We start from the raw sequence: 10,958 nt of genomic DNA, 5'->3' as shown, positions 1-10,958 counted from the left end.
AACATAAAAAATAACATCGTGCTTAGGACCCTATAAGGCTTTCTAGTCAGAAATTTACCAACACATTCAAAGTATGTTTACATGACAGCTGGACGTTTGTTTGCATCAGGTTTCCTATCTCTTTCTAGCAAAATGTTTCTGTCAAGCGACTTCTAGCTGGTTTATTTGACTGACTGCCCGATATGTCAGCCAACATACTTCGCAGGGCTGTGACAGCTACAGCTCGATCATTGTTGGCATCAGGACACTGTGACGAGGAGTTCATCATTTTTGAGTTAAAAATATATTTTTTTCACTGGGCCTAGAAAGCCTTATTCTAAAATCTGAAATTATAAAACTCAATATTTAAATTTTGAAATTCAAAATCACAATTTCTAACATTCAAATAAAAGAAAAAAAAGAAAAATTTTAGAATATAGGGGTACAGCATCTAATTCCAGCGTGCCTCTAATGTGAGCAAGCAAGTTTCATATCAAAAATTTTGCAAAATAAGTTGCTTAAATAGTGAAATTCAGCAAATTGGATGGTGTTAAGAGCAAGTGCTTAACCTGCCAAACATACGAGAATTTCCGCTAAATGTATGTTACGTTTTTTTCAAAATTTTAAGTAATTAATATATTTTCAATTTATTTTCAAAGTTAGAGAAATAATAATAAATAACAAATAATAATGGCTTGCTTTATAACATTTGAAAATGTATAATTTTAAATTCCCAAATAAAAAAAATCTTAAATTCTGAAATTGAAAAATTTGTATTTTCAATTTTTAAATTTGAAATCAACGTTGAATCAAACATTCTCATTAAAAAAAAATACATTAAAAGGAAAATTTTATGTAGTAATAAAACATTTCTGGAGTTTTTTAAAGGTTCAATAAACCAAATTTCAAGTTTTTGCTTTTTGGGTGTTTTTGAAACCGCCTTGTGTCAGGGGTATTAAAAAACACCTAAAAACATGCGCAAAAACCTAAACCTGAAAATTTGATTTATTGGTCATTAAAAAAAAAACTCCAGGATTGTACAATATGTGATTGCGAGTGACAGTTTTGTGCACAGTGATAACGTTACCCCAAAATTTTAATCTTAATTTCAAAACACAATAAAAAAAAATCCAAACAAGCGGTGTTTTACTGTGCGCTTCGTCATCAAACGTCAAAAGTACCCCCCGTGCGCCCCTACCCGGGGAAGAAGATGGCAGCAGTGTCGGGCGCTGTCAAACGTCTCGCACCAATATCAACTTCCGGGCAAATGTCGCTCTTTTCCCGTCATCAAGCTCCGGCTGTTGGAACACATTTCGTTTAATCCGCGAAAAAAATCCCGTAAGTTGCCGTAAATTGGCGGATTTTCGCGTCGAAACTGGCGAAACATTGTTCGGAAAAGTGTTGCGGATTAGGGGGCGGTCGATTTGCGGGTTGGATTCGAGTGGAAATCGGGGAAAAAAGTGGAAAATTGTTTACGCTGCCGCTAACCTGTCTTCGCCCGTTTTTCCGAGCGATGTTTTGGTGGTTCCTGTTGGTTTGAAGGGGAGTTGTTAACTTTTTGTCTTATCTTTTTCTTTTTTGCAGAAAATGTCCGACGTTGAAGTGTAAGTATTTCCGGGGGAGTTTCACGGTTAGTTTGCGGTGTTAACGGGTAATGTTTTGGTTTACAGTGAAGCCCCGGTCGCTCCGGTCGACGGAACCATGGACGTCAACACTGCCCTCCAGGAGGTGCTGAAGAAGTCGCTGATCGCCGACGGGCTTGTGCACGGAATCCACGAAGCGTGCAAGGCCCTGGACAAGCGTCAGGCCGTGCTGTGCATCCTGGCCGAGAGCTGCGACGAGCCCCAGTACAAGAAGCTGATCACGGCCCTGTGCAACGAGCACCAGATCCCGCTCATCCGAGTGGACTCGAACAAGAAGCTCGGCGAGTGGTCCGGCCTGTGCAAGATCGACAAGGAGGGCAAGCCGCGCAAGATCTGCGGAGCTTCCTGCGTGGTGCTGAAGGTGAGAAGCAAACAAACTTGAGACTTAAGTCACTTGTTGATCTAATTCCTTTATTTTGTTCTCGTTCCGCAGGCTTACGGTGAGGAAACCCCAGCTCACGACGTCATCAAAGAGCACCTGAAGCAGCTCAGACAGTCGAGCTAAGCTGTGCTGTGCGTGTGCGTTGTATTAAAGGAAGAGGATGTTTGCTAAACTATTAATACAGAAATGGATACAAACTCGTGAACAAGCTCTCTCAAAGTGATTTCAACTGATGACACAGCTCCTTGTGGCGGGGCCAATCCGCAACCTGGCATTCGCTGAAAAATCGCAAAAGAAGGTATGAAATTAGTTGTTGGTTTTGTGTGTGTGTGTGTTTGTGACCTCGCCGGAACCTACCGCGAACAGTAAAACACGGACTCGCACTTGGAGCATCGCTTTTCGGCGGACTTCTTGCAGGTTGAGCAGATTCGATGGCCGCCGTCATCGGTACCGCTGTTGATCTTCTCCAGCAGGTCGGTGTTGTACGCCGCGTTGAGTCTGGAACAAAACCAAAATTAACAGTGTTAAAGTGGCAAATTACGGACCGGATATAACCGTTACCTCTTTGCCACGGAAGTCAACTGTTCCTGGGTCAAATCGACGAAAATCTCCTTGTGAGCCTGGACAATCTTGCTCCAACCAAACTTGCGTGCCTCTTCAATCAGACCGTCCTTTATTTCCGGTAATTCCTCTAGCAGCAAGTCGCTCTTCTTACTTCCACCGGAACCGTTGCCGCTCATCTGCAGCGTGCAAAGAAACTGCTTCAACTGCGCGAGCGCCGGAAGTTGGTCCAGCAACTGCTCATTCATCAATCCAACGCACTTGCCTATCTCCCGCTGGCGGAAGTCGTTTATCTCATAATTCCTCGAAGTGCTCTCGTTGAACAGCAACCCAAACAGACAGAACCAGGTTTGAGCTTCCGTTTTGGTCACCTTCGTGATCTCCTCCCCGTAAACCGGCTTCCAGCTATCGTTCACGAACTTTTCAATTCCCTTCCGCTTCCTGAGCCACGGTTTGGCGTGCAAAATCTCCGCCACCAAGCACGGAACATCGTGAACCTTCGTCACTCGACTGCCCGCACTCAACGGAAGCACGTCCAAATTACTCATCAAACTGCCCAAAATCGACAAACATTTCATCCCAATCTTGAACGCCATCTGCTCATTCATCCGCTCAACCTCCTCCTTCCCGCTCTCGTTCAGCAAGTCCTCCCCACCACCCTCAACCCGCTCACAGCTCGTCATCCCGATCAGCAACCCAACCGCACTCGCACAGTAATCGATCAAATCCAGCACCACTCCCCCGAGCGCCTCGCAGCTATTCCGATGGTACAGAACCGTCTCCAGCACCGCCGCCACATTCATCTCATAGTACAAAACGCTGTAAAGCACAAAAGTCGCCTCCAAATCCCCCACCAACAGCTTTGGCAGAACCCGGCTCCGCCACACCAACACGCAGTACATCTCGTGCACCAGCACCGGAAGTCGGTCCTCCGCCACCAGCCGCTCCTTCACCACCTCCTCCTGGTTCGTGCTCGCCTCGATGTAGCTTTGCTGCGTCAGCCTCAGAATCGCTTCGTTCTGGTCGAACCAGGCCGGGGTGCCGATGTCCGCGACCGGGAACCGGCGCAACCCGCTCACCAGCAGGTCCACTTCCTCCGGGAAGACCGCACACGGGTAGGACATTTTGACTAATGAATCTCGTTTGAAGCTGAAAAATCTTTGAAACGGAATAAACAACCCCGTTGCCAGGAGAAACGGTCGACCATGCTGGTTTGCTGAGATCTCAGGTTGGATCGATATTTGGATCACAGACAATGAAATTCATTGTTGAGTAATTTTTTAACGTTTTATGCAAACTTGTTACTAAACTCGATTTTTTCAGCACTCGTAGTATTTATTCAACTCGACAGAGCCTCGTTGGATAAATGTATACAGCAAATTCGGATGTTCGTTTTCAGTTAATATGAACTGAAAACTGCACTACTGAAAACTTCAATTAGTTTTTCGCTGAACATCAGTTAAAATTCGTTTGGAGCTGTCAAAATTAGCTGAAAATTTCGGCAAGTTTTCATGTACTGAAAATTTCAGTAGTAAATTTGAATAAATTCAGTAAAAAGAAATTGGTGTGTACGACTAGTTTTGATAGTCTGTGTTGATTTCTGGATAAACCTGAAATTATCAGGGAAATTCATTTTTCATTTTATTTTTTGTTTATATATTTCACTCAAAAATTTAAACCAACTATAAAAAAAATTGAAGATTAATTTACAAGCCAATTTATCAACATTTCTTGGGTTAGTTTTCAAATGGTCCTAAGCGCCAGTTGTAAACAAAGCAGTTTTTTTATTGGTTCTCGTTCAATTTACAAATTCACAAATTCAAAAATGCTTTGAATTGTTCATCTGCACGTCCTTTAAAGGCTCTTTACTGAAACACAGTGAAAATTTGGTTTGTTTCAGAGAAAAATTCAAATAAGTGTGTGAGGTCGCGATGGCTCTTACGACGTATTGCAAACTAACCAGAGATTTGTACTATTTTTTTTTTTAATTTAAGAAAATGACGAAAATTTGAAGACTTTTTTATGAGGTTCTATAAACAAATCTGGCGTTTTTTTTTAATTCCAATAAACCAAATTTTCAGTTTTTGCTTTTTGGGTGTTTTTTGATACCCCTGACTCAAGGCGGTTTCAAAAACACCCAAAAAGCAAAAACTAGAAATTTGGTTTATTGGACCTTTTCAAAACAAACTCCAGAAATGTTTTTGTTCGTATTTTACTCAGTTTAATCATGAAATTTATTCATGAAACTTTCAGGAATGATTTAAAATCATCTTTTTAGTTGATCTGTTTTTTTTTTCGGTAAATGGGCGTTGCTTAGCTGGGCTGCTTTTTAACTGGGCGCTCGAAAACTGGGCCGTAGCTCAGTTAAAAAGCAGACAAACGTCAAAAAACCAAAACTAACCGAAATGGCCGAGGGGATAATGGAGGCAAAAATCATGTTCAATAAATAAAAAACTTTTTTCAAACTTTTATTTAATTTCAAGTCACAATTTAAGAAATGTATGAAAAATAAGCATTGTAAAAACAATTGAGTTACTTTTATTTTTATATTTCATCAGAAAAATATTATGCATCGGTGGTCCCCTCGTTATTTTTCGCTCAGCCCAGTTGAGGAGCCATTACACTACCGCAAACAAACTCGCAAACAGGGCAAAATGTATGCAGGCTGACGTTTGTACAAACAAATCCAGGCAAACAAACAAAGCAGGCAAACTGTCAAAAACTGCGAGTTCGTTTGTTTACCGTAGTGCAATAGCTCCTTTAGTGAGCAGCATTCAGTGACTGGGCTACGTTCTCAGCCCAGTTACCGAACAAGTACTGTATATAACCCTTGATATAACCACTTAAACAGTTGCCCAATTCGCCCCAGATGACAGCATGTTAAAAAAATTGAAATAATAAAAAAATGGGTTACTGCCGCACAAATCAAGTCCGTCCCATATGTAATTTTGTCAATATTGAGTTAATGATGCAGTTTGGTTCTAAATCATGTGAACTATCAAAAAACCAATAAATTTTAGCATTTTGTTCCAGAAAACCGTAGAAGAATCACTTTTTCGTGAAATTCTAACACCTAACCTTATGGGCGGGACAAATTTGTCTTGCGTTTTTCTCGGCTTTTTATTATATGTAAATTTTTATCTACAACGGTAAAAAACACGATCAAAAACCATTTCTGATCACTTTTTTCATTTTAATGCATAAAAAAAATGACAAGACAACATTTTTTCGATGAATCAACTATGGTCCTCTTGGAACGAGCTGTCAAGTAGGAACTTTTCTGCCAAGAAGGACCGCGAGGTTAATTTTTCAAAATTGATTTAAAAATCCATTTTAAACTCTTTGTGGTCGTACTCAGAAAAATAAGCTTTATCGCTGTATGCTTCATTTTAGGGCCCAATTATGCAGTCCAGACTCGATTATCCGATGTTTTTTTTTTTAATTTTGGAATAATGCATTTCTAGAGTTTTTTTTTTCTTCTAATAGGTCCTATTATAATAAACATATAAAACACGTTAGCTTATAGGACCTTTAAAAAAACTCTAGATTTTTTTTCAGATCATCAAACAGTATTAGAATTTGAAGCGTTAGTAATCGGATCATCAAATTATGAATCTTTTAACATTTTTATTGCTCTTTTAATATCTTTAGTGTCATACAAACTAAACACGAATGGCACGCTTAATACAAAAACAAAAATAAACATTTATATACAAAATACAACCAAAATCATAGAAATTATAAAATGCACACACAATAAATGACTAAAATTTCCACCATTTCGGTACCACTGCTGTTACAGTCCATCGTCATCCCCACTCCTCCTCTAACTAACCGTACTCGGACTGAATGGTCAACGAAAACTCCCCCTTCGAGATGAACGTTCCGTGGTACCAGAGGCGCGTATCCACGAGCAACGCGTCCCCCGGTTCCACGTAAAAGCTGAAGCTCTTGCACTCGTTGTCGCACTCCGGGGTCGGTGCCAGGATCCACGTTTTGTTGCCGCGCAGCTGGGCCTGCCACATGAGCCGCGGGATGTAGTCGATCTGGAAGTTGGAATTTTGGAGTGAGTTTTTGAACTTTTGACACCACTTTTGACATGTTCTTACGTGCATGAGGGCGCCCTGTTCGTACCCAAGGAACACAAAGTCCGTGTTGGGCATTTCGGCGTCCTCGGGAAGAAAGTGCGGCTTCGGGTAGAGTTTGCGGAGCTCGGCCAGGATGACCGGGTTGCAGTTGCTCCAGCCCACGTACCACGGTTTGTGGCCGGTGCGGAAGTCTTCCGACATACGGAATACGTCCCGCAGCGTTTGGAAGTTGGACTTGAAGTGTAGAAATTGACAGTCCTCGTGAAAGCTGTCCAACGCGGCCGGATGCTTCTGGTAGAGGTCCTTCAGGTAGGTAAAGTTGAGAAACTGTGCCGCTGGCCAGTGGGACACGGCGTTTTTGATGATTATGGGCCGTGAAGAGTACGCGTACGGTTTGAATTCCTCGCGCGAGCAGTTGGACAGTATAATTGGACTTTGGACGCCTCGACAAAAGTCACAATCGGACAGCGGCCGTGTCGCTTCCCAGACTAGATAGTTGTTCGGAACGATGCACCGAGTTCCGAGGATGACCTCGAAGAACGACGCCAGGAACGGGGTCAACACGAACAGAGCAATCAGGAAGATGACACTGTACAGAATCGATAGCGTTCCGTCGTTCCAGGACATGGCCCACGACAACCGGCTGGGACGATAGCCGATGGACAGCTTGAACGCTTCCTCCATCTCGCGCTCCGTGACGCCCGTCCGGGACACGGCATTGTTGAGCAGGTGCAACTTATGCAGCAGGATTTGATCGCACAGCTTGACGCGCACGTTGCTCGTCCTGGCCATGGCGCCAAATTACGGATTCGCCGGACTTTTCACGAAAAAATCATCATCACAAAATTTACAGCACAATTTTGTTTGTTATTTGCAAGGCCTGACGAAAAACATGACATTCTTGAAAGTAATTCAACCATCGGTACACCCCTCGTGCTCATGACAGCTGCCTCGCAACTGTCATGCCGTCATGCGTGCAACAGTAAACAGTTCCCTTCCATGAGAAAAGCTGCAAAGTTGTCTTTAAAATCTGGAGTTTTTTTTTTTTTTTTGAAAAGGTCCAATAAACCAAATTTTCAGTTTTTGCTTTTTGGGTGTTTTTGAAACCGCCTTGAGTCAGGGGTATTGGACCTTTTCAAAAACATCTCCGGGTTTAAAATGGATTTTTAAATCAATTTGGAAAAATTAACCTCGCGGTCTTTCTTGACAGAAAAGTTTCTACTTGACAGCTCGTTCCAAGGGGACCATAGTTGATCCATCGAAAAAATGTTGTCTTGTCAATATATAAATATATTTTTTTTTGCATTAAAATGAAAAAAGTGATCAGAAATGGTTTTTAATTGTGTCACCGTTGTACATAAAAATTGACATAGGTCTTTCGTTGTTTTGAAAAAGGTGCTTTGACGTTAAGCGTTGATTTAACAAAAAACTTGAAACATACCTTATTTTTCTGCGTGAGGAGATCCAGAACCAAACCCAAACGACGATTGTGTATGGGAAACGCAGCACACCTGCACGGTGAATGAATCGCCTCCCCCACCCAAAACCAAAGACTGTTTTCTCGCAAGCAAAAAAATCGATACCAACAAGGTGCAAAAAGTGCGACCGTCTTCCCGACGACGACAACTCTCGGGAACCGGAAATGAGCGCCACACTGGTGAGCATCGCCGAGGAGGACTTTTTCGGGCTCGTCATCCGGTACGGGCTGTACGTGGGGGCCATCTTCCAGATGGTCTGCCTGGCGGCCTGCATTGTGCTGCCGGATTCGTCCGGCGGAGGCGACGGCTGCTCGAAGGTTTGTTGGAAGAATCTATAGCGACCGTAGAGGTGGGGGTTCTGAGGTTTCGTTTTACTCGCAGGGAAATGACAGTGAGGATTCCAGCTCGGAACACTCGTCGCCGCAGAATACACCGCGGCGTCCGTACCATCGCAGCCGGAAGCAAGACAAGAAGAAGAGGCGTTGAATCTCGAGTAGTTGAACGAGCAGCGGATGTTTTGCAATAGTTTATTGATGTGATATTTTGTTTGTTTTTTTGCCAGTACTTAAAACTGCTACATTCCGAGTTCTTTGTGTCAGAAATACTCATTTTAGTTTGTTCAGCAGGACTTTCTTTTAGCGTTAAATAAAACAACATTTTACCAATAGAGACGCATCATGCTCTAACAATTAAGTATATATTACTATCTACTATCGTCAAAAAAAGAGAGTATTGAGAAAATTGCATGTAAAGTTTTCAATTGCGCAAAATTAAAATGCTTCAAAGTTTGATTATATTCAATTTAGCGTTCAATTTACTTCGAAAATAACTGTCAAGTTTTGCTCTATCATTTTTTGTTTCCGAGATATACCTACTGCCTATGTTCGCATAAATGTCTCATATGCAAAAACAGCAAGCTGAGAAAAATGCGTCCTCCCGGGAGAACCTTCCCCCGGGACACTGGCAACTACGGGTGTGGCCGATATCCTGCCAATTTGTTCACAACTGCATTGCCCCAAATCATTTCGGTCCGCGCAACTGTTGCGTTGCCGACATCATCTCTACTTGGGACGTAACATTCAAGTACCTAGAATCTGACAAAATTTTGGGTTGACACCGGAGATAAAGCTATAAGACAAAGTCCTTTGTCAAAATCAACTACGCGGTTTCGCTCCTTCCACAGAACTCTTGCCTTCCTGAATTTTCAAAAAAAAAAAACTAATGTTTTAATGTTTATAATTTTTTTATCAAAAGAAGCGAACTTGAGCGAGCGGCTGTGGAATTCAGCCGCGGCATCTGGCCGACGGGATTTTGAATGAGAATTTAGCTGGAGTCGGATTTGGCGCAAACAAAGAAATCGCTTCTTTTGAAATTCATCTTTGGTTACAGAGATGCGATGGCGTCAGCTTTTGGCTGATAAATTTTGTGCAAATCTTCCGGGCTGAATCGTTCCAAGTGAGAGGGCGGTTCAGGGGGCCCCAAATGCTCCTTGTTGGGATGTTCGTATTGGAACTGGCCGAGCAGCGCCATTAGCAGCTGGTCGTTCAAAACGCTCTCGTCGCGGTACATCTTCTACCCGGGAAATTTTTGCTCCAAATCCAGCTGCTTTAGGACACAGCCCGCGCAGTAGAGTGAAATCCTTAAAAGTCTGATAAATAGAACGATTTATTTTCGTAATGAATGCGGAAAAAATGGGGGATTTCGGTAATGAAACTGTTTTGTAAAATCAACGAATCAAACTTCATAGAAAAATTGTACTCCCGTGCTCACTAATCTAACTGTACATCTACAACTCGGATGGTGCAAACATCGTACGAGTAGTTTCGTATTTTGTCCAAAACGATTTCGTACATTTTGATCTTTGTACCTGTTACGAAAAAACAAGTTCATGGTGTAAAATTTCCTGCGGCTGAATATATTTTTCTATTTACGAACCATTTTGTTTTTTCGTACCTCTAACTTAAAAAGTGGTACGAACTTTTCGTATTGTTTGATTTCAAACGGTGAACATAACGTGTGTGATGTTTCAAAGCAATTTATTGCATAGGGACACTGCAATTGTTGATAAATAGGCGTTAATCAACCTAAGGCATTTTCCAGGATGCCCTCGAAAGACTAGCTGCGATAGGGTTAGATTTGATAAGATAAATTGAGCAAATGTGGTTATATTTAGTTAAATTTAGTTGAATCAAGGCAAAAAAAAAATTCGAAAAACTTCAAAATTTCAACGGAAATTGACCTACAATCAGCTGAAATCAATTCGAAATGCATTCCCCTGCGTTTAAAATCATTTTAAGCTTTTTTCAAAATTGAGGCCGTTTTTCGAACCACTATTCAGCACCCAGATTTTAAGCATGTTTGAGTTGATTTTAAAATCTTTAGAATTTTTGAAAATTGTCGATGTTTAAAATCGCAAAATGTTTTTTTTTTTCGCTAAAATATTGGTTTTCGTCAAATCTTACACTTTTTGAAAACTAATGATTGCAAAACAACTGAACTAGTGTAAAATGCATTTTAAAACACTTTTTTCATGTAAATGTTGAAAGTATGGCTTGTTTTTTTCAATATTTATATTATTTTTTTTTTTTTGACGAAATTCGAGCAAAGCGGACCGGTGGAAGTCGCCATAATGTGGCGGTTCTCATGAAATGCCAAATGACAATTGCGACAGTAGTGGTCAAAACCTGGAGTGGCCGGTGCCCTCAAAGAAGGTTCCCCCGAAAGATACGAGTGTTGGCAGTATGGCTGCATTCCGAGTTCTTTGTGTCAGAAATACTCATTTTAGTTTGTTCAGCAGGACTTTCTTTCAGCGTTAAATAAAACAACA

At 41.6% G+C, this 10,958-nt stretch overlaps 4 protein-coding genes across 4 annotated transcripts; 2 read left to right on the top strand and 2 right to left on the bottom strand.

Moving 5' to 3' along the window:
* The first annotated feature begins 1,205 nt into the window (after nt 1–1,205).
* Nucleotides 1,206–2,209, top strand: LOC6040567 (40S ribosomal protein S12). The gene is made up of 4 exons (XM_038255341.1): nt 1,206–1,317; nt 1,564–1,583; nt 1,650–1,983; nt 2,056–2,209. The coding sequence occupies exons 2-4, from the start codon at nt 1,567–1,569 to the stop codon at nt 2,125–2,127; spliced, it is 423 nt and encodes a 140-aa protein (XP_038111269.1). The 5' UTR covers nt 1,206–1,317; nt 1,564–1,566; the 3' UTR covers nt 2,128–2,209.
* LOC6040566 (zinc finger MYND domain-containing protein 10 homolog) lies at nt 2,019–3,848 on the bottom strand. The gene is made up of 3 exons (XM_001849894.2): nt 2,566–3,848; nt 2,362–2,502; nt 2,019–2,282 (listed from the first exon to the last, which is right to left on the bottom strand). The coding sequence occupies exons 1-3, from the start codon at nt 3,687–3,689 to the stop codon at nt 2,219–2,221; spliced, it is 1,329 nt and encodes a 442-aa protein (XP_001849946.2). The 5' UTR covers nt 3,690–3,848; the 3' UTR covers nt 2,019–2,218.
* A 2,311-nt stretch (nt 3,849–6,159) lies between these two features.
* On the bottom strand, nt 6,160–7,568 carry LOC6040565. The gene is made up of 2 exons (XM_001849893.2): nt 6,675–7,568; nt 6,160–6,611 (listed from the first exon to the last, which is right to left on the bottom strand). Exons 1-2 carry the CDS (start codon nt 7,443–7,445, stop codon nt 6,396–6,398), a joined length of 987 nt encoding a protein of 328 aa, XP_001849945.1. The 5' UTR covers nt 7,446–7,568; the 3' UTR covers nt 6,160–6,395.
* Nucleotides 7,569–8,077: 509 nt separating this feature from the next.
* On the top strand, nt 8,078–8,829 carry LOC6040564 (protein anon-73B1). Its single transcript, XM_001849892.2, has 2 exons — nt 8,078–8,448; nt 8,513–8,829. The coding sequence occupies exons 1-2, from the start codon at nt 8,176–8,178 to the stop codon at nt 8,615–8,617; spliced, it is 378 nt and encodes a 125-aa protein (XP_001849944.2). The 5' UTR covers nt 8,078–8,175; the 3' UTR covers nt 8,618–8,829.
* The last annotated feature ends 2,129 nt before the right edge of the window (nt 8,830–10,958 follow it).

Source organism: Culex quinquefasciatus, chromosome 2 (genome assembly GCF_015732765.1).
Source record: "Culex quinquefasciatus strain JHB chromosome 2, VPISU_Cqui_1.0_pri_paternal, whole genome shotgun sequence".
Classification (NCBI taxonomy): Eukaryota; Metazoa; Arthropoda; class Insecta; order Diptera; family Culicidae; genus Culex; species Culex quinquefasciatus.
This window is presented reverse-complemented; position numbering and strand designations above follow the sequence as displayed.

Coding starts and splice junctions, on each gene's coding strand:
- LOC6040567 (XM_038255341.1), top strand. Junction 1,984..2,055: donor CTTCCTGCGTGGTGCTGAAG/GTGAGAAGCAAA, acceptor CTCGTTCCGCAG/GCTTACGGTGAGGAAACCCC.
- LOC6040566 (XM_001849894.2), bottom strand. CDS start 3,689: ATGTCCTACCCGTGTGCGGTCTTCCCGGAGGAAGTGGACCTGCTGGTG. Junction 2,503..2,565: donor TTGACTTCCGTGGCAAAGAG/GTAACGGTTATA, acceptor GTTTTGTTCCAG/ACTCAACGCGGCGTACAACA. Junction 2,283..2,361: donor TCCGTGTTTTACTGTTCGCG/GTAGGTTCCGGC, acceptor GCGATTTTTCAG/CGAATGCCAGGTTGCGGATT.
- LOC6040565 (XM_001849893.2), bottom strand. CDS start 7,445: ATGGCCAGGACGAGCAACGTGCGCGTCAAGCTGTGCGATCAAATCCTG. Junction 6,612..6,674: donor AACAGGGCGCCCTCATGCAC/GTAAGAACATGT, acceptor TCCAACTTCCAG/ATCGACTACATCCCGCGGCT.
- LOC6040564 (XM_001849892.2), top strand. CDS start 8,176: ATGAATCGCCTCCCCCACCCAAAACCAAAGACTGTTTTCTCGCAAGCA. Junction 8,449..8,512: donor GAGGCGACGGCTGCTCGAAG/GTTTGTTGGAAG, acceptor TTTTACTCGCAG/GGAAATGACAGTGAGGATTC.